This window comes from Chiroxiphia lanceolata, chromosome 3 (assembly GCF_009829145.1).
Source record: "Chiroxiphia lanceolata isolate bChiLan1 chromosome 3, bChiLan1.pri, whole genome shotgun sequence".
Classification (NCBI taxonomy): domain Eukaryota; kingdom Metazoa; phylum Chordata; class Aves; order Passeriformes; family Pipridae; genus Chiroxiphia; species Chiroxiphia lanceolata.
Genome location: NC_045639.1, coordinates 117083926 through 117107086, shown reverse-complemented (window position 1 = coordinate 117107086; position 23161 = coordinate 117083926). Strand labels below are relative to the sequence as shown.

General features: G+C 56.7%; 1 protein-coding gene across 1 annotated transcript in view; it reads right to left on the bottom strand.

Annotated features, from left to right (window-relative positions):
* The window catches only part of OTOF (otoferlin), a 161696-nt gene that overhangs the window by 60835 nt on the left and 77700 nt on the right, over positions 1 to 23161 (bottom strand). Inside the window, exons 19-25 of the mRNA XM_032683676.1 lie at positions 22107 to 22266; positions 19226 to 19412; positions 9882 to 10068; positions 6730 to 6953; positions 4781 to 4889; positions 3126 to 3303; positions 423 to 543 (exon numbers count right to left, since the gene is read on the bottom strand). Of these exons, the coding sequence (XP_032539567.1) occupies positions 423 to 543; positions 3126 to 3303; positions 4781 to 4889; positions 6730 to 6953; positions 9882 to 10068; positions 19226 to 19412; positions 22107 to 22266 (1166 nt within the window). The remainder of the gene's footprint in view (positions 1 to 422; positions 544 to 3125; positions 3304 to 4780; positions 4890 to 6729; positions 6954 to 9881; positions 10069 to 19225; positions 19413 to 22106; positions 22267 to 23161) is intronic.

Below are 23161 nucleotides of genomic sequence, written 5' to 3'. Positions count from 1 at the left end.
TGGACACCAGGCTGTGACCCCTGAGAATGGGGAACACCGGGCTGTGACCCCTGAGGATTGGGGACACTGGGCTGTGACCCCCAAAGACTGGGGACACCAGACTGTGACCCCTGAGGGTTGGGGACACCAGGCTGTGACCCCTGAGGATGGGGAACACCAGGCTGTGACCCCTGAGGATTGAGGACATTGGGCTGTGACCCCCAAGGACTGGGGACATCAGGCTGTGACCCCCAGAGGCCCCAATGACCTCCTGGGATTGTCCCCTGGGGCTGGAAACCCCCCCCCCCCGTTCCTAGCCCAGCTCTCCTGGCCGTGCCTGTCCTCACTGAGTGACCAGAGGGTGGCACAGGCAGCCCAGGCTGTGCCCTGAGCCACCCCCATGCCCCGGATGTGCCCCCCAACCCTGCGCCCCCCGCACTGACCAGCTTGTCTGCGATCTTGTCCATGATGTTGGAGTTGTAGAGGCGGCGCCGCTGGTCCTGCCACCAGCTCCTGATGTACACGCAGGGCTTGCGCTCCAGGTAGGGCAGGTGGAAGTAGTTCCTGCGGGAGGAGAGGGGAGATGTGGGGGAGGATCACAGTCTGAAAAACCTGCGGGTTACAGCCTCAAAACCTGTGAGTTACAGCCTCAAAACCTGCGGGTTACAGCCTCAAAACCTGCGGGTTACAGCCTCAAAACCTGTGAGTTACAGCCTCAAAACCTGTGGGTTACAGCCTGAAAACCTGTGAGTTACAGCCTCAAAACCTGTGGGTTACAGCCTCAAAACCTGTGAGTTACAGCCTGAAAACCTGTGAGTTACAGCCTCAAAACCTGCGGGTTACAGCCTCAAAACCTGTGAGTTACAGCCTCAAAACCTGTGGGTTACAGCCTGAAAACCTGTGAGTTACAGCCTCAAAACCTGTGGGTTACAGCCTGAAAACCTGTGAGTTACAGCCTCAAAACCTGTGGGTTACAGCCTCAAAACCTGTGGGTTACAGCCTCAAAACCTGTGAGTTACAGCTTCAAAACCTGTGGGTTACGGCCTGAAAACCTGCGGGTTACAGCCTGAAAACCTGTGAGTTACAACCTGAAAAACCTGTGGGTTACAGCCTGAAAACCTGTGGGTTACAGCCTGAAAACCTGTGAGTTACAGCCTGAAAACCTCTGGGTTACAGCCTCAAAACCTGTGGGTTACAGCCTGAAAAACCTGCGGGTTACAGCCTGAAAACCTGTGAGTTACAGCCTCAAAACCTGTGGGTTACAACCTCAAAACCTGTGAGTTACAGCCTCAAAACCTGTGCGTTACAACCTCAAAACCTGTGGGTTACAGCCTCAAAACCTGTGAGTTACAGCCTGAAAACCTGTCGGTTACAGCCTGAAAACCTGTGAGTTACAGCCTCAAAACCTGTGGGTTACAACCTGAAAAACCTACGGGTTACAGCCTCAAAACCTGTGGGTTACAACCTGAAAAACCTGTGAGTTACAGCCTCAAAACCTGTGGGTTACAGCCTGAAAACCTGTGAGTTACAGCCTCAAAACCTGTGGGTTACAGCCTGAAAACCTGTGAGTTACAGCCTCAAAACCTGTGGGTTACAGCCTGAAAATCTGTGGGTTACACCCTGAAAACCTGTGAGTTACAGCCTCAAAACCTGCGGGTTACAGCCTGAAAACCTGTGAGTTACAGTCTCAACACCTGTGGGTTACAGCCTCAAAACCTGTGAGTTACAGCCTGAAAAACCTGCAGGTTACAGCCTCAAAACCTGTGGGTTACAGCCTGAAAACCTGTGATTTACAGCCTCAAAACCTGTGGGTTACAGCCTGAAAACCTGTGAGTTACAGCCTCAAAACCTGTGAGTTACAGCCTCAAAACCTGCGGGTTACAGCCCGAAAACCTGTGGGTTACAGCCTGAAAACCTGTGAGTTACAACCTGAAAAACCTGTGGGTTACAGCCTGAAAACCTGTGGGTTACAGCCTGAAAACCTGTGAGTTACAGCCTCAAAACCTGTGGGTTACAGCCTGAAAAACCTGCGGGTTACAGCCTGAAAACCTGTGGGTTACAGCCTCAAAACCTGTGGGTTACAGCCTCAAAACCTGTGAGTTACAGCCTCAAAACCTGTGGGTTACAACCTGAAAAACCTGTGAGTTACAGCCTGAAAACCTGTGGGTTACAGCCTCAAAACCTGTGGGTTACAGCCTGAAAACCTGTGGGTTACAGCCTCAAAACCTGTGAGTTACAGCCTCAAAACCTGTGAGTTACAGCCTCAAAACCTGTGGGTTACAGCCTGAAAACCTGTGGGTTACAGCCTGAAAACCTGTGGGTTACAGCCTCAAAACCTGTGAGATACAGCCTGAACACCTGCGGGTTACAACATGAAAAACCTGCAGGTTACAGCCTCAAAACCTGTGGGTTACAGCCTGAAAACCTGTGAGTTACAGCCTGAAAACCTGCGGGTTACAGCCTGAAAAACCTGTGGGTTACAGCCTGAAAAACCTGATCCCTCTTTTCTCCGGGATGAGCCACCCCAGCTCCCTCAGATATTCCAGGTTCTCCAGCCCCTTCCCAGCTCCCTCAGATATTCCAGGTTCTCCAGCCCCTTCCCAGCTCCCTCAGATATTCCAGGTTCTCCAGCCCCTTCCCAGCTCCCTCAGATATTCCTGCTGCTCCAGCCCCTTCCCAGCTCCCTCAGATATTCCCAGTTCTCCAGCCCCTTCCCAGCTCCCTCAGATATTCCTGCTGCTCCAGCCCCTTCCCAACTCCCTCAGCCATTCCTGCTGCTCCAGCCCCTTCCCAGCTCCCTCAGATATTCCCAGTTCTCCAGCCCCTTCCCAGCTCCCTCAGATATTCCTGCTGCTCCAGCCCCTTCCCAGCTCCCTCAGATATTCCAAGTTCTCCAGCCCCTTCCCAGCTCCCTCAGATATTCCAAGTTCTCCAGCCCCTTCCCAGCTCCCTGAGATATTCCTGCTGCTCCAGCCCCTTCCCAGCTCCTCTTTGCCTCGCGGGGGGAGATCCCCGAAGGGATCCCAGAGCCCAGAGTTCGGGGGATCACCCGGGTGGGGACGAAGGAAGTTCCTGTGCCGGGTATCCCGGGAGGAGAATTCCCTCTTTCTCCAATCCCCCGGGAATGCTCGGGGGGACACACGGACCTGTCCGTGACCAGGGGCTTCATGGGTGGGGAGGAGGAGACCGAGACCAGCTCTCCGTCCTCCTCCCCCTCCTCCTCGCTGGAATTCTGCAGCAGCTCCGACTCCTCCTCGTCCCCTCCCTCCTTCCTCCTCCTCGGCGCGGGCTTGTCCACTCCATCCACCTGGTTGCCATAGTTACCTCGAGGGGAAAAAAAACCAACACAAAAAAGGTGGGATAAATTCACGGGGTTGTGACTCCAGCCCGGCCCGGCTTCTGAGGTCTGATTCGGCCTGGGAGAAGTTTGAATTCAGTTTGGGACAAGTTGTTTTAATTCAGTTTGGGAGAAGTTTTAGCTCAGTCTGGGCCAAGTTTGAATTCAGTCTGGGTCAAGTTTGAATTCAGTCTGGGAGAAGAAGTTTGAATTCAGTGTGGGAGAGGTTTTAATTCAGTCTGGGCCAAGTTTGAATTCAGTTTGGGACAAGAAGTTTTAATTCCATTTGGGACAAGTTTTAATTCAGTTTGGGAGAAGAAGTTTTAGTTCAGTCTGGGCCAAGTTTTAATTCAGTTTGGGACAAGAAGTTTGAATTCAGTTTGGGACAAGTCTGAATTCAGTCTGGGAGAAGAAGTTTTAGTTCAGTTTGGGCCAAGTTTTAATTCAGTTTGGGACAAGTTTTAACTCAGTCTGGGACAAGAAGTTTTAAATCAGTTTGGGACAAGTTTTAATTCAATCTGGGACATGTTTGAATTCAGTTTGGGACAAGTTTTAACTCAATTTGGGAGAAGAAGTTTTAATTCAGTTTGGGCCAAGTTTTAATTCTGTTTGGGACAAGTTTTAATTCAGTTTGGGAGAAGAAGTTTGAATTCCTTTTGGGAGAAGTTCGAATTCCGTTTGGGACAAGTTTTAATTCCTTTTGGGCCAAGTTTTAATTCCTTTTGGGACAAGTTTGAATTCCTTTTGGGCCAAGTTTGAATTCAGTCTGGGACAAGTTTGAATTCAGTCTGGGACAAGTTTGAATTCAGTCTGGGACATGTTTGAATTCAGTTTGGGCCAAGTTTGAATTCAGTTTGGGCCAAGTTTTAATTCTGTGTGGGCCAAGTTTTAATTCAGTTTGGGACAAGTTTGAATTCAGTTTGGGACAAGAAGTTTGAATTCCTTTTGGGACAAGTTTTAATTCCTTTTGGGCCAAGTTTTAATTCCTTTTGGGACAAGTTCGAATTCAGTTTGGGACAAGTTTGAATTCAGTTTGGGACAAGAAGTTTGAATTCCTTTTGGGACAAGTTTGAATTCAGTCTGGGCCAAGTTTTAACTCCTTTTGGGCCAAGTTTGAATTCCTTTTGGGCCAAGTTTGAATTCAGTCTGGGCCAAGTTTGAATTCAGTCTGGGCCAAGTTTGAATTCAGTCTGGGCCAAGTTTGAATTCCTTTTGGGCCAAGTTTGAATTCAGTCTGGGCCAAGTTTGAATTCAGTCTGGGCCAAGTTTGAATTCAGTCAGTCTGGGTCCCCCCCGACCCGTGTCCATCCCCCGCTCCCCAAACCCAGAGCCCCGCGTGGGCAGCCGTGGAAAATCGGGAAGAACGGCCTTGGATCCCGACCTCCCCACCAGCCAGGCTTTGGATCCCGACCTCCCCACCAGCCAGGCTTTGGATCAACCCTCCCCCCGGAACCCCCGGCCCACCTATGGTGACCTCGAAGCTGATGGGCTTGTCCCCGACCCTCCTGTCGATCATGGTGGCCTCCAGGAAGGCCCCGAAGAGGAAGAATTCCTCCATCTTCCCGGTGCAGTTCTGCGGGACAGAGAAGTCACGGGGATCAGGGGCGGGCGGGGGGACAGGGGGGCACCCCCAGCACCCCTGGGCACCCCCGGGGGGAGGTGCCACTCTCGGCATCCCAAGGGTTTCCTCTCCCGCCTCTTGGCTCGTTCCAGGGGGTTTAATTAAGGATTTCATTGGAATGCCTTCTAATTAAGGGACACCGCCCGCTGTCCCCGGGCACTTGGGCACTCCCAGGGATCCAGGGGCAGCCACAGTTTCTCTGGGAAAGCTGTGCCAGGGACAGAGAAACGATCCCACTCCAACATTCCTTCTGCCAGAATTCCTGAGGAATGTGAGGACTGGAATGAGCCCAGAACCCACAGTGGGATGGCTCGTTGTCCCTGTCCATCTCCCAGCACCTCAGAGCTCAGGAGATCACAGGAACCATGGAATGGTTTGGGTCGGAAGGGATCTGAAATCCCATCCCACTCCAAACCCTGCAGGGACACCTCCCACTATCCTCAGGCACTTGGACACTTCCAAGATCCAGAGGCAGCCACAGGTTCCCTGGGAAAGCTGTGCCAGGGACAGGGAAACGATCCCACTCCAACATTCCTTCTGTCCAGAGTTCCTACTCAGATATTCCTTCTGCCAGAATTCCCGAGGAACGTGAGCACTGGAATGAGCCCAGAACCCACAATGGGATGGCTCATTGTCCCTGCCCATCTCCCAACACCTCAGAGCTCAGGAAATCACAGAAACCATGGAATGGTTTGGGTTGGAAGGGATCTGAAAGCTCATCCCATTCCAAACCCTGCAGGGACACCTCCCACTATCCCCGGGCACTTGGACACTCCCAGGGATCCAGGGGCAGCCAGAGCTTCCCTGGGAAAGCTGTGCCAGGGACAGAGAAACGATCCCACTCCAACATTCCTTCTGCCAGAATTCCTGAGGAATGTGAGGACTGGAATGAGCCCAGAACCCACAATGGGATGGCTCGTTGTCCCTGTCCATCTCCCAACACCTCAGAGCTCAGGAGACCACAGAAACCATGGAATGGTTTCCTCTCCCGCCTCTTGGCTCGTTCCAGGGGGTTTAATTAAGGATTTCATTGGAATGCCTTCTAATTAAGGACAACCTTTCACTGCGTTGGGATCAGCCAGCCCTGGCAGGGGAGGGACAGCCCAAGGGACAGTCAGGAATTCAGTCAGAGGCTGGAATAACCAAACCACCCCAATCCACCTGCCTGGATGGCAGGAATGGCTTCATCTCCAGGGGGTTTCATTCCCTCTGGCTGGGAAATAGTTCTTGGCTCCTGTTTGAGACCCACCAGGATGGGGAGCGGGACAACTGGCACCAGGAGATGGCTCATTGTCCCTGTCCATCTCCCAACACCTCAGAGCTCAGGAGATCACAGGAACCATGGAATGGTTTGGGTTGGAAAGGATCTGAAAGCTCATCCCATTCCAAACCCTGCAGGGACACCTCCCACTATCCTCGGGCACTTGGACACTCCCAGGGATCCAGGGGCAGCCACAGCTTCTCTGGGAAAGCTGTGCCAGGGACAGGGAAACGATCCCATTCCTTCTGTCCAGAGTTCCTACTCAGATATTCCTTCTGCCAGAATTCCTAAGGAACGTGAGCACTGGAATGAGCCCAGAACCCACAATGGGATGGCTCATTGTCCCTGCCCATCTCCCAACACCTCAGAAAGTCCAGGAGATCACAGAAACCATGGAATGCTTTGGGTCGGAAGGCACCTTAAACCCCATCCCACTCCAACCCCTGCAGGGACAAGCGAGGCCAAAGACAACACACCCCCCCCCCCCCCCGAGCCCCCTGAGCCCCAAATCCCCCCCGGGGCGGGACCAACCTCGGCCACGGCCGTGGCCTGTTCCACCTGCACCTCGGTGGAGCCGTTGATCTCGGGGTTGGTGGTGTCCAGGATCTCCACGGCGAGGCCCAGGAGCAGCCGGGCGCGGAAGGAGACGCCCTCCCCCAGCCCCTCGTTGAGCTCCTGGTGCTCGTCCATCAGGGTGTAGTTGCGGGTGGAGCCGTACATGTTCACCCAGGCGGGGCCGAAGGTGGGCAGGAAGCCTGCGGGGGCACGGAGCGGGCACGGAATGGGCACGGAACGGGCACGGAACGGGCACGGAATGGGGGTGGGTGCGCCGGGAGAAGGGCGTGACTCGGTCTCGGGGGAGGAACTCCTGGTTTGGGATCCCTGCCCTGCTCTGGGGTGGGATCCCTGCCCTGCTCTGGTTTGGGATCCCTGCCCTGCTCTGGGGTGGGATCCCTGCCCTGCTCTGGGGTGGGATCCCTGCCCTGCTCTGGGGTGGGATCCCTGCCCTGCTCTGGGGTGGGATCCCTGCCCTGCTCTGGTTTGGGATCCCTGCTCTGCTCTGGTTTGGGATCCCTGCCCTGCTCTGGGGTGGGATCCCTGCCCTGCTCTGGTTTGGGATCCCTGCCCTGCTCTGGTTTGGGATCCCCGCCCTGCTCTGGTTTGGGATCCCTGCCCTGCTCTGGTTTGGGATCCCTGCCCTGCTCTGGGGTGGGATCCCTGCCCTGCTCTGGAGTGGGATCCCTGCCCTGCTCTGGTTTGGGATCCCTGCCCTGCTCTGCTTTGGGATCCCCGCCCTGCTCTGGTTTGGGATCCCTGCCCTGCTCTGGTTTGGGATCCCTGCCCTGCTCTGGGGTGGGATCCCCGCCCTGCTCTGGGGTGGGATCCCCGCCCTGCTCTGGTTTGGGATCCCTGCCCTGCTCTGGTTTGGGATCCCTGCCCTGCTCTGGGGTGGGATCCCTGCCCTGCTCTGGTTTGGGATCCCTGCCCTGCTCTGGTTTGGGATCCCTGCCCTGCTCTGGGGTGGGATCCCCGCCCTGCTCTGGTTTGGGATCCCTGCCCTGCTCTGGTTTGGGATCCCTGCCCTGCTCTGGGGTGGGATCCCCGCCCTGCTCTGGTTTGGGATCCCTGCCCTGCTCTGGTTTGGGATTCCTGCCCTGCTCTGCTTTGGGATCCCCGCCCTGCTCTGGTTTGGGATCCCTGCCCTGCTCTGGGATCCCTGCCCTGCTCTGGGGTGGGATCCCCGCCCTGCTCTGGGGTGGGATCCCTGCCCTGCTCTGGTTTGGGATCCCTGCCCTGCTCTGGTTTGGGATCCCTGCCCTGCTCCGGTTTGGGATCCCTGCCCTGCTCTGGTTTGGGATCCCTGCCCTGCTCTGGTTTGGGATTCCTGCCCTGCTCTGCTTTGGGATCCCCGCCCTGCTCTGGGGTGGGATCCCCGCCCTGCTCTGGTTTGGGATCCCTGCCCTGCTCTGGTTTGGGATCCCTGCCCTGCTCTGGAGTGGGATCCCTGCCCTGCTCTGGTTTGGGATCCCCGCCCTGCTCTGGTTTGGGATCCCCGCCCTGCTCTGGTTTGGGATCCCCGCCCTGCTCTGGGGTGGGATCCCCGCCCTGCTCTGGTTTGGGATCCCCGCCCTGCTCTGGTTTGGGATCCCCGCCCTGCTCTGGTTTGGGATCCCCGCCCTGCTCTGGTTTGGGATCCCTGCCCTACTCTGGTTTGGGATCCCTGCCCTGCTCTGGTTTGGGATCCCTGCCCTGCTCTGGGGTGGGATCCCCGCCCTGCTCTGGTTTGGGATCCCCGCCCTGCTCTGGTTTGGGATCCCTGCCCTACTCTGGTTTGGGATCCCCGCCCTGCTCTGGTTTGGGATCCCCACCCTGCTCTGGTTTGGGATCCCTGCCCTGCTCTGGTTTGGGATCCCTGCCCTGCTCTGGTTTGGGATCCCTGCCCTGCTCTGGGGTGGGATCCCTGCCCTGCTCTGTGTGCACTGGCATGGCTGGAACTGCTCTGGGGGTGCCCACAGGATTATCCAGGTGGGAAAAGCCCTCCCAGCCCATGGATCCCCCCTGTGCCCCATCCCCACCTTGTCCCCCAGCCCAGAGCACTGAGTGCCACGGCCAGGCCTTCCTGGGACACCTCCAGGGCTGGGCACTCCAAACCTCCCTGGGCAGCCCCTGCCAGTGCCTGACCACCCTTTCCAGCAGGAAATTCCTCCTCCTGTCCCACCTGAGCCTCCCCTGGCACAGCTGGAGGCCGTTCCCTCTCCTCCTGTCCCTCACTCCCCGGGAATTGGGGACCCTCCTGAAACTTCCTTCCAGGGAATTGTGGAGAGCTGGGACAGTGCCAGGACGGCACAGGATCCTTAGGGACGCTTCAGGTTGGAAAAAGCCTTGGAGATCACGGAATCCAAGCATTCCCTGCACTGCCAAGACCACCATGGATTCATGTCGCCAAGGGCCACATCCACAGGGATTTGAGATCCCTCTGGGAATGGTGACTCCAGCCCTGCCCTGGGAAGTTCATTCCAAGGCCTGACAGCCCTTTCCATGCGGGAATTGTTCCCAATATCCCACCTGAGCCTGGAAAGACACTGGAGGACATTCCCTCTCCTCCTGTCCCTTGTTCCCTGGGAATTGGGGACCCTCCCTGTCTCCCCCCTCCTGCCAGGGAGTTGTGGGGCGGGAAAAGGTTCCCCCCCCTTGAGCCTCCTGTTTTTCCAGGGAAGTTTTTCAGGGAAATCAGGGATTGGACAGATCAGGGCACAGCCCAAGGACACTCAAGTCTCCCATTGAGTAATTCCCCACTTTGGGCTCCAAGGAAGAAGAACCTCCCATTGGTGCCTTTCCCAACCCCCCTCTGCTCTCCCAGCTCTGCCCCTGGATTTTGGGGTTGGGGTGGGTGGGTGGGACCCTCCAGCGCTCGCCCATCAGTGGCAACTCATTTTTTTTGGAAGGGCCCAACTGCTCCTGGGTGTCTTTGCTTCCAGGGATTGCACGGAGGGCTCGGGACAGGGTGGGACAAGGCTCGGTTTTCCTGAGGTCCAGCGAGCCCAGGAGACCCTTCCAGCGCCCCAGAGCCTCTCTGGGTGGGCACCCGCCGTGCCCAGGGGTGGGGAAGGAGCCCGGGGTGTTTTGGGAACTCTGCCAAAGGGAAGGAGGTACCCCAGTCTGTCCCCCCCCTCCAGCTTTACCCTTGTCCCCTTCGTTGGAGATCTTCCTCAGGTCGATGAAGTGGGTCCCGATGGCCACGTCGTTGACCTTGTCCGAGTCCCGGATCTGGACCTTGATCCTCTTGCACAGGGGGGGGAACATCTCGGTGAACACGATCTGCTCGTTCCACAGGGGCTCGTAGCTGCTCTTCTGGATGGAGGTCTTGCCCTGGGAGCGGGAGGAACACGGATCCCAGGGCAGGGTCGGGTGTGCCAGGCCACCCCTCGCCACCCGGGCTGCCAGTGCCACCCAGGCTGCCAATGTCACCCAGGCTGCCAATGTCACCCAGGCTGCCAGTGCCACCCGGCCACAACGGCCACGTCCTCCCCCAGGAGAGGCAGTGCTGCCCTGGGAGCTGCAAACTCATCCCAGAGAGGGGAAACGGGGAAAACCAGGGGGCATCACACACATCTCAACATCCCCAGGAAAACCAGGGCACACCACACACATCTCAACATCTCCAGGACAACCAGGGCACACCACACACATCCCAACATCTCCAGGATAACCAGGGCACACCACACACATCCCAACATCTCCAGGACAACCAGGGCACACCACACACATCCCAACATCTCCAGAGAAACCAGGGCACACCACACACATCCCAACATCTCCAGAGAAACCAGGGCACACCACACACATCCCAACATCTCCAGGACAATCAGGGCACACCACACACATCCCAACATCTCCAGGCAAACCAGGGGACACCACACACATCCCAACATCTCCAGGACAAACCAGGGGACACCACACACATCCCAACATCTCCAGGACAACCAAGGCAAACCAGGGGACACCACACACATCCCAACATCTCCAGGACAAACCAGGGCACACCACACACATCCCAACATCTCCAGGGCAACCAGGGCACACCACACACATCCCAACATCTCCAGGACAACCAGGGCACACCACACACATCCCAACATCTCCAGGACAAACCAGGGGACACCACACACATCCCAACATCTCCAGGACAACCAGGGCACACCACACACATCCCAACATCTCCAGGACAACCAGGGCACACCACACACATCCCAACATCTGCAGGACAAACCAGGGCACACCACACACATCCCAACATCTCCAGGACAACCAGGGGACACCACACACATCCCAACATATCCAGGACAACTAGGGGACACCACACACATCCCAACATCTCCAGAACAAACCAGGGGACACCACACACATCCCAACATCTCCAGGACAAACCAGGGGACACCACACACATCCCAACATCTCCAGGACAACCAGGGCACACCACACACATCCCAACATCTCCAGGCAAACCAGGGCACACCACACACATCCCAACATCTCCAGAGAAACCAGGGCACACCATACACATCCCAACATCTCCAGGACAACCAGGGCACACCACACACATCCCAACATCTCCAGAACAACCAGGGGACACCACACACATCCCAACACCTGCAGGACAAACCAGGGCACACCACACACATCCCAACATCTCCAGGACAACCAGGGCACACCACACACATCCCAACATCTCCAGGATAACAAAGTGACACCACACACATCCCAGCATCTCCAGGACAAACCAGGGCACACCACACACATCCCAACATCTCCAGGCAAACCAGAGGACACCACACACATCCCAACATCTCCAGGACAACCAGGAGACACCAGAGGACACCACACACATCCCAACATATCCAGGACAAACCAAGGCACACCACACACATCCCAACATCTCCAGGACAAACCAGGGGACACCACACACATCCCAACATCTCCAGGACAAACCAGGGGACACCACACACATCCCAACATCTCCAGGACAAACCAGGGGACACCACACACATCCCAACATCTCCAGGACAAACCAGGGGACACCACACACATCCCAACATCTCCAGGACAAACCAGGGGACACCACACACATCCCAACATCTCCAGGACAAACCAGGGGACACCACACACATCCCAACATCTCCAGGACAACCAAGGCAAACCAGGGGACACCACACACATCCCAACATCTCCAGGACAACCAGGGGACACCACACACATCCCAACATCTCCAGACAAACCAGGGCACACCACACACATCCCAACATCTCCAGGACAACCAGGGGACACCACACACATCCCAACATCTCCAGGACAAACCAGGGCACACCACACACATCCCAACATCTCCAGGTAAACCAGGGCACACCACACACATCCCAACATCTCCAGGACAACCAGGGGACACCACACACATCCCAACATCTCCAGGACAACCAAGGCAAACCAGGGGACACCACACACATCCCAACATCTCCAGAACAACCAGGGCACACCACACACATCCCAACATTTCCAGAACAACCAGGGGACACCACACACATCCCAACATCTCCAGGACAAACCAGGGCACACCACACACATCCCAACATCTCCAGGACAACCAGGGCACACCACACACATCCCAACATCTCCAGGACAACCAGGGCACACCACACACATCCCAACATCTCCAGAACAACCAGGGCACACCACACACATCCCAACATCTCCAGAACAACCAGGGCACACCACACACATCCCAACATCTCCAGGACAACCAGGGGACACCACACACATCCCAACATCTCCAGACAAACCAGGGGACACCACACACATCCCAACATCTCCAGGGCAACCAGGGCACACCACACACATCCCAACACCTCCAGGACAAACCAGGGCACACCACACACATCCCAACATCTCCAGGACAACTAGGGGACACGACACACATCCCAACATCTCCAGGGAAACCAGGGGACACCACACACATCCCAACATCTCCAGGACAAACCAGGGGACACCACACACATCCCAACACCTCCAGGACAAACCAGGGGACACCACACACATCCCAACATCTCCAGGTAAACCAGGGCACACCACACACATCCCAACATCTCCAGGACAACCAAGGCAAACCAGGGGACATCACACACATCCCAACATCTCCAGGACAACCAGGGGACACCACACACATCCCAACATCTCCAGACAAACCAGGGCACACCACACACATCCCAACATCTCCAGGACAACCAGGGGACACCACACACATCCCAACATCTCCAGGACAAACTAGGGCATATCACACACATTCCAACATCTCCAGAACAACCAGGGGACACCACACACATCCCAACATCTCCAGAAAAACCAGGAGACACCAGAGGACACCACACACATCCCAACATATCCAGGACAAACCAGGGGACACCACACACATCCCAACATCTCCAGGTAAACCAGGGCACACCACACACATCCCAACATCTCCAGGACAAACCAGGGGACACCACACACATCCCAACATCTCCAGAACAACCAGGGGACACCACACACATCCCAACATCTCCAGGACAAACCAGGGGACACCACACACATCCCAACATCTCCAGAACAACCAGGGCACACCACACACATCCCAACATCTCCAGAGAAACCAGGGCACACCACACACATCCCAACATCTCCAGGACAAACCAGGGCACACCACACACATCCCAACATCTCCAGGACAATCAGGGCACACCACACACATCCCAACATCTCCAGGCAAACCAGGGGACACCACACACATCCCAACATCTCCAGAACAAACCAGGGGACACCACACACATCCCAACATCTCCAGGACAACCAAGGCAAACCAGGGGACACCACACACATCCCAACATCTCCAGGACAAACCAGGGCACACCACACACATCCCAACATCTCCAGGACAAACCAGGGCACACCACACACATCCCAACATCTCCAGGACAAACCAGGGGACACCACACACATCCCAACATCTCCAGGACAACCAAGACAAACCAGGGCACACCACACACATCCCAACATCTCCAGAACAACCAGGGGACACCACACACATCCCAACATCTCCAGGACAAACCAGGGCACACCACACACATCCCAACATCTCCAGGACAACCAGGGGACACCACACACATCTCAACATCTCCAGGACAAACCAGGGGACACCACACACATCCCAACATCTCCAGGACAACCAGGGGACACCACACACATCCCAACATCTCCAGGACAACCAAGGATAATAAAATGACACCACACACATCCCAACATCTCCAGGACAACCAGGGGACACCACACACATCCCAACATCTCCAGGACAACCAAGACAAACCAGGGCACACCACACACATCCCAACATCTCCAGAACAACCAGGGGACACCACACACATCCCAACATCTCCAGGACAAACCAGGGCACACCACACACATCCCAACATCTCCAGGACAACCAGGGGACACCACACACATCCCAACATCTCCAGGACAAACCAGGGGACACCACACACATCCCAACATCTCCAGGACAACCAGGGGACACCACACACATCCCAACATCTCCAGGACAACCAAGGATAATAAAATGACACCACACACATCCCAACATCTCCAGGACAACCAGGGGACACCACACACATCCCAACATCTCCAGGGAAACCAGGGCACACCACACACATCTCAACATCTCCAGGACAAACCAGGGCACACCACACACATCTCAACATCTCCAGGACAACCAGGGCACACCACACACATCCCAACATCTCCAGGATAACCAGGGCACACCACACACATCCCAACATCTCCAGGACAACCAGGGCACACCACACACATCCCAACATCTCCAGAGAAACCAGGGCACACCACACACATCCCAACATCTCCAGAGAAACCAGGGCACACCACACACATCCCAACATCTCCAGGACAAACCAGGGCACACCACACACATCCCAACATCTCCAGGACAATCAGGGCACACCACACACATCCCAACATCTCCAGGCAAACCAGGGGACACCACACACATCCCAACATCTCCAGGACAAACCAGGGGACACCACACACATCCCAACATCTCCAGGACAACCAAGGCAAACCAGGGGACACCACACACATCCCAACATCTCCAGGACAAACCAGGGCACACCACACACATCCCAACATCTCCAGGGCAACCAGGGCACACCACACACATCCCAACATCTCCAGGACAACCAGGGCACACCACACACATCCCAACATCTCCAGGACAAACCAGGGGACACCACACACATCCCAACATCTCCAGGACAACCAGGGCACACCACACACATCCCAACATCTCCAGGACAACCAGGGCACACCACACACATCCCAACATCTGCAGGACAAACCAGGGCACACCACACACATCCCAACATCTCCAGGACAACCAGGGGACACCACACACATCCCAACATATCCAGGACAACTAGGGGACACCACACACATCCCAACATCTCCAGAACAAACCAGGGGACACCACACACATCCCAACATCTCCAGGACAAACCAGGGGACACCACACACATCCCAACATCTCCAGGACAACCAGGGCACACCACACACATCCCAACATCTCCAGGCAAACCAGGGCACACCACACACATCCCAACATCTCCAGAGAAACCAGGGCACACCATACACATCCCAACATCTCCAGGACAACCAGGGCACACCACACACATCCCAACATCTCCAGAACAACCAGGGGACACCACACACATCCCAACACCTGCAGGACAAACCAGGGCACACCACACACATCCCAACATCTCCAGGACAACCAGGGCACACCACACACATCCCAACATCTCCAGGATAACAAAGTGACACCACACACATCCCAGCATCTCCAGGACAAACCAGGGCACACCACACACATCCCAACATCTCCAGGCAAACCAGAGGACACCACACACATCCCAACATCTCCAGGACAACCAGGAGACACCAGAGGACACCACACACATCCCAACATATCCAGGACAAACCAAGGCACACCACACACATCCCAACATCTCCAGGACAAACCAGGGGACACCACACACATCCCAACATCTCCAGGACAAACCAGGGGACACCACACACATCCCAACATCTCCAGGACAAACCAGGGGACACCACACACATCCCAACATCTCCAGGACAAACCAGGGGACACCACACACATCCCAACATCTCCAGGACAAACCAGGGGACACCACACACATCCCAACATCTCCAGGACAAACCAGGGGACACCACACACATCCCAACATCTCCAGGACAACCAAGGCAAACCAGGGGACACCACACACATCCCAACATCTCCAGGACAACCAGGGGACACCACACACATCCCAACATCTCCAGACAAACCAGGGCACACCACACACATCCCAACATCTCCAGGACAACCAGGGGACACCACACACATCCCAACATCTCCAGGACAAACCAGGGCACACCACACACATCCCAACATCTCCAGGTAAACCAGGGCACACCACACACATCCCAACATCTCCAGGACAACCAGGGGACACCACACACATCCCAACATCTCCAGGACAACCAAGGCAAACCAGGGGACACCACACACATCCCAACATCTCCAGAACAACCAGGGCACACCACACACATCCCAACATTTCCAGAACAACCAGGGGACACCACACACATCCCAACATCTCCAGGACAAACCAGGGCACACCACACACATCCCAACATCTCCAGGACAACCAGGGCACACCACACACATCCCAACATCTCCAGGACAACCAGGGCACACCACACACATCCCAACATCTCCAGAACAACCAGGGCACACCACACACATCCCAACATCTCCAGAACAACCAGGGCACACCACACACATCCCAACATCTCCAGGACAACCAGGGGACACCACACACATCCCAACATCTCCAGACAAACCAGGGGACACCACACACATCCCAACATCTCCAGGGCAACCAGGGCACACCACACACATCCCAACACCTCCAGGACAAACCAGGGCACACCACACACATCCCAACATCTCCAGGACAACTAGGGGACACGACACACATCCCAACATCTCCAGGGAAACCAGGGGACACCACACACATCCCAACATCTCCAGGACAAACCAGGGGACACCACACACATCCCAACACCTCCAGGACAAACCAGGGGACACCACACACATCCCAACATCTCCAGGTAAACCAGGGCACACCACACACATCCCAACATCTCCAGGACAACCAAGGCAAACCAGGGGACATCACACACATCCCAACATCTCCAGGACAACCAGGGGACACCACACACATCCCAACATCTCCAGACAAACCAGGGCACACCACACACATCCCAACATCTCCAGGACAACCAGGGGACACCACACACATCCCAACATCTCCAGGACAAACTAGGGCATATCACACACATTCCAACATCTCCAGAACAACCAGGGGACACCACACACATCCCAACATCTCCAGAAAAACCAGGAGACACCAGAGGACACCACACACATCCCAACATATCCAGGACAAACCAGGGGACACCACACACATCCCAACATCTCCAGGTAAACCAGGGCACACCACACACATCCCAACATCTCCAGGACAAACCAGGGGACACCACACACATCCCAACATCTCCAGAACAACCAGGGGACACCACACACATCCCAACATCTCCAGGACAAACCAGGGGACACCACACACATCCCAACATCTCCAGAACAACCAGGGCACACCACACACATCCCAACATCTCCAGAGAAACCAGGGCACACCACACACATCCCAACATCTCCAGGACAAACCAGGGCACACCACACACATCCCAACATCTCCAGGACAATCAGGGCACACCACACACATCCCAACATCTCCAGGCAAACCAGGGGACACCACACACATCCCAACATCTCCAGAACAAACCAGGGGACACCACACACATCCCAACATCTCCAGGACAACCAAGGCAAACCAGGGGACACCACACACATCCCAACATCTCCAGGACAAACCAGGGCACACCACACACATCCCAACATCTCCAGGACAAACCAGGGCACACCACACACATCCCAACATCTCCAGGACAAACCAGGGGACACCACACACATCCCAACATCTCCAGGACAACCAAGACAAACCAGGGCACACCACACACATCCCAACATCTCCAGAACAACCAGGGGACACCACACACATCCCAACATCTCCAGGACAAACCAGGGCACACCACACACATCCCAACATCTCCAGGACAACCAGGGGACACCACACACATCCCAACATCTCCAGGACAAACCAGGGGACACCACACACATCCCAACATCTCCAGGACAACCAGGGGACACCACACACATCCCAACATCTCCAGGACAACCAAGGATAATAAAATGACACCACACACATCCCAACATCTCCAGGACAACCAGGGGACACCACACACATCCCAACATCTCCAGGACAACCAAGACAAACCAGGGCACACCACACACATCCCAACATCTCCAGAACAACCAGGGGACACCACACACATCCCAACATCTCCAGGACAAACCAGGGCACACCACACACATCCCAACATCTCCAGGACAACCAGGGGACACCACACACATCCCAACATCTCCAGGACAAACCAGGGGACACCACACACATCCCAACATCTCCAGGACAACCAGGGGACACCACACACATCCCAACATCTCCAGGACAACCAAGGATAATAAAATGACACCACACACATCCCAACATCTCCAGGACAACCAGGGGACACCACACACATCCCAACATCTCCAGGGAAACCAGGGCACACCACACACATCTCAACATCTCCAGGACAAACCAGGGCACACCACACACATCCCAACATCTCCAGGGCAACCACGGGACACCACACACATCCCAACATCTCCAGGGCAACCGGGGCACACCACACACATCCCAACATCTCCAGGGAAACCAGGGCACACCACACACATCCCAACATCTCCAGGGCAACCGGGGCACACCACACACATCCCAACATCTCCAGGCAAACCAGGGGACACCACACACATCCCAACATCTCCAGGATAACCAGGGCACACCACACACATCCCAACATCTCCAGAACAACCAGGGGACACCACACACATCCCAACATCTCCAGAACAACCAGAGGACACCACACACATCCCAACACCTCCAGGCAAACCAGGGCACACCACACACATCCCAACATCTCCAGGACAAACCAGGGGACACCACACACATCCCGACATCTCCAGGACAACCAGGGCACACCACACACATCCCAACATCTCCAGGACAACCAGGGCACACCACACACATCCCAACATCTCCAGGACAACCAAGGATAATAAAATGACACCACACACATCCCAACATCTCCAGACCAACCCAGACCCCCCGTACATGGCCGGTCCCCTCCCCATGTCCCCCCTCTTTCTCACCTTCTGCCCCGCAAACACCACCTGCACGTAGGGGTCCACCAGGTCCTTGTTCTCCCCGATCAGGGCCTTCTTGACGTTGGCCATGATGCTGGTGTTCATCCTGGGCAGCCCCTCGGCCCGGTACACCTTGACGTAGAAGCGGGCCCACTGCCGCTCCGGGGGCACCCCGTCCGGGAGCAGCAGGTTCCTGGGAATGCCGGAGGGATGGGCTTGGGAAAACGCCCGCCGGGGGCTCCCAGACGTGGGTTTGTCACAGGGGAGGGGGGGGGGAAAGGTTGGACTGGGCGACCCCGGAGGGCTCCTCCGACCTTTGGGGTTCCATAAAACCCCTGCCGGGGGAAAGGCCACCCCGATCCCCGAGCGGGAACGGGATGAGTGGGATGTTGGGGGAGTCTCCTTCTCTTTGTCGGGGTGCAGGGGGATGGTTTTGGGGGAAGAAACAAACTCCACCGGTTTGGTTTTATGGCACAGGTGGTTTTTCCTCCTCCGGGGCAAGAAAAGGGCCCGGGGGGGGAAGGCTGGGAGCCAAAGTTTTTCCAGAGGAATTGCTGGAGCCGCCCGTGGCTGGTGGAAGGTGCCCTTTGGAGCAGGATGAACTTAAAAGATCCCTTCCCACCCAAACCGTTCTTTCATTCCGTGAAAAAGTGGGATAACGCCACCACCAGAGCATGGAATGATGGCCCCAAATAGTCCATGGGGTGCCCCAAACAGCCCAGGGGGTGCCCCAAAATAGCCCAGGGGTTGCACAAAAGAGCCCAGAGGTTGCACAAAAGAGCCCAGGGGGTGCCCCAAAATAGCCCAGGGGGTGCCCCAAAATAGCCCAGGGGGTGCCCAGAATAGTCCAGGGGGTGCCCCAATATAGCTCAGGAGGTGCCCCAAAATAGCCCAGGGGGTGCCCAGAATAGCCCAGGGGGTGCCCAGAATAGCCCAGGGGGTGCCCAAAATAGCCCAGGGGGTGCCCGAAAATAGTCCAGGGGGTGCCCCAAAATAGTCCAGGGGGTGCCCAAAATAGCTCAGGGGGTGCCCAAAATAGCCCAGGGGGTTCCCAGAATAGCCCAGGGGGTGCCCAAAATAGCCCAGGGGGTGCCCAAAATAGCCCAGGGGGTGCCCAAAATAGCCCAGGGGGTGCCCCAGAATAGTCCAGGGGGTGCCCAAAATAGTGCAAGGGGTGCCCCAAAATAGTCCAGGGGGTGCCCCAAAATAGCCCAGGGGGTGCCCAGAATAGCCCAGGGGGTGCCTCGAGCCCCCTCAGGAAGTCAGGAGAGCTGGGCTGGTATTTTTTGCCCCTGGTCTGGGGTTCTGATTATTAAGGGTTGGACGGGACCTTAGAGGTCATTCCCAACCTGAGCAATTCCAGGATTCCGTGTGGGGAGAGGCTGAGGGGCAGAGTGGAAACTTAATGGCCCTGGAGTGTTCTGGGGCTGGAATCGGCTCTGGAAGTCTCCTGATTTTTATTTTTTTTTCGGGACTTTGGGGTTTTTTTTTTCCTGGGGAGGAACAGTGTCACCAGGACCTGCACCAGGACCTGTGTCCCCCCAGTTCTGACTGTCAGGAGGGACAGTGTCACCAGGACCTGCAGTAGGACCTGTGTCCCCTCAGTTCTGACTGTCAGGAGGAACAGGACTGTGCCTGCTGTCACCAGGACCAACACCAGGACCTGTGTCCTGCCCAGTTCTGACTCACAGGAGGGACAGGGTTGTGCCTGTCCCCACACCAGGACCTGTGTCCTGCCCAGTTCTGACTGTCAGGAGGGACAGTGTCACCAGGACCTGCACCAGGACCTGTGTCCCCCCAGTTCTGACTGACAGGAGGGACAGGGCTGTGCCTGCTGTCACCAGGACCTGTGTCCCCTCAGTTCTGACTGACAGGAGGGACAGGGCTGTGCCTGCTGTCACCAGGACCTGTGTCCCCTCAGTTCTGACTGACAGGAGGGACAGGGCTGTGCCTGCTGTCACCAGGACCTGTGTCCCCTCAGTTCTGACTGTCAGGAGGGACAGGGCTGTGCCTGCTGTGCCTGTCCCCACAGCAGGACCTGTGTCCTGCCCAGTTCTGACTGACAGGAGGGACAGGGCTGTGCCTGCTGTCACTGGGACCAACACCAGGACCTGTGTCCTGCCCAGTTCTGACTGTCAGGAGGGACAGGGCTGTGCCTGCTGTCACTGTCCCCACACCAGGACCTGTGTCCTGCCCAGTTCTGACTGACAGGAGGGACAGGGCTGTGCCTGCTGTCACTGGGACCAACACCAGGACCTGTGTCCTGCCCAGTTCTGACTGACAGGAGGGACAGGGCTGTGCCTGCTGTCACCAGGACCTGTGTCCTGCCCAGTTCTGACTGACAGGAGGGACAGGGCTGTGCCTGCTCTCACTGGGACCAACACCAGGACCTGTGTCCCCCCAGTTCTGACTGTCAGGAGGGACAGGGCTGTGCCTGCTGTCACTGTCCCCACACCAGGACCTGTGTCCTGCCCAGTTCTGACTGTCAGGAGGGACAGGGCTGTGCCTGTCCCCACACCAGGACCTGTGTCCCCTCAGTTCTGACTGTCAGGAGGGACAGGGCTGTGCCTGCTGTCACCAGGACCTGTGTCCCCTCAGTTCTGACTGACAGGAGGGACAGGGTTGCGCCTGCTGTCACCAGGACCAACACCAGGACCTGTGTCCTGCCCAGTTCTGACTGTCAGGAGGGACAGGGCTGTGCCTGTCCCCACACCAGGACCTGTGTCCTGCCCCATTCTGACTGACAGGAGGGACAGGGCTGTGCCTGCTGTCACTGGGACCAGCACCAGTCCTGCTCCTGGAGACACCAGGGGTGGCTGGGCCCCGATCCCGGGGAGAAGGATCAGGAAAATCCTGGAAGTCTGGGCGGCCCCCGGAGCCTCCTCACCCCTCGATGTCGTCCTCGTCCGTCTCGTTGGCCTTGTGGGGGGTCTTGATGTTGTCCCCCTTGCCCACCACGGCGATGTCACACTTGAGGTAGCCCTTGAGCCCCGCCGTGAGGTCCTCGGGGTCCGACAGGATGGCCCACTTGTGGTAGAACTGGTGCTCTGCAAGAGGGGACGAGAGGGGACACTGCGGGTGAGAGGGGACACTGCGGGGGAGAGGGGACACTGGGGGTGAGAGGGGAACACTGGGGGTGAGAGGGGAACACTGGGGGTGAGAGGGGACACTGGGGGTGAGAGGGGACACTGGGGACAAAAAGGGACACTGGGGACAAAAAGGGGACACTGGGGGTGAGAGGGGACACTGGGGGTGAGAGGGGGACACTGCGGGTGAGAGGGGACACTGGGGACAAAAAGGGACACTGGGGGTGAAAGGGGAACACTGGGGGTGAGAGGGGACACTGGGAGTGAGAGGGGACACTGGGAGTGAGAGGGGACACTGGGGACAAAAAGGGACACTGGGGGTGAGAGGGGACACTGGGGGTGAGAGGGGACACTGGGGGTGAGAGGGGACACTGGGGACAAAAGGGGACACTGGGGGTGAGAGGGGAACACTGGGGGTGAGAGAGGAACACTGGGGGTGAGAGGGGACACTGGGGACAAAAGGGGACACTGGGGGTGAGAGGGGAACACTGGGGGTGAGAGGGGACACTGGGGACGAAAAGGGACACTGGGGACGAAAAGGGACACTGGGGGTGAGAGGGGACACCAGGGGTGAGAGGGGGACACTGGGGGTGAGAGGGGAACACTGGGGGTGAGAGGGGACACTGGGGGTGAGAGGGGACACTGAGGACGAAAAGGGACACTGGTGGTGAGAGGGGAACACTGGGGGTGAGAGGGGGACACTGGGGACATTGGGGACAAAAGGGGACACTGGAGGTGAGAGGGGACACTGGGGACAAAAAGGGACACTGGGGGTGAGCGGGGACACTGGGGGTGAGAGGGGACACTGGTGGTGAGAGGGGACACTGGGGACAAAAAGGGACACTGGAGACGAAAA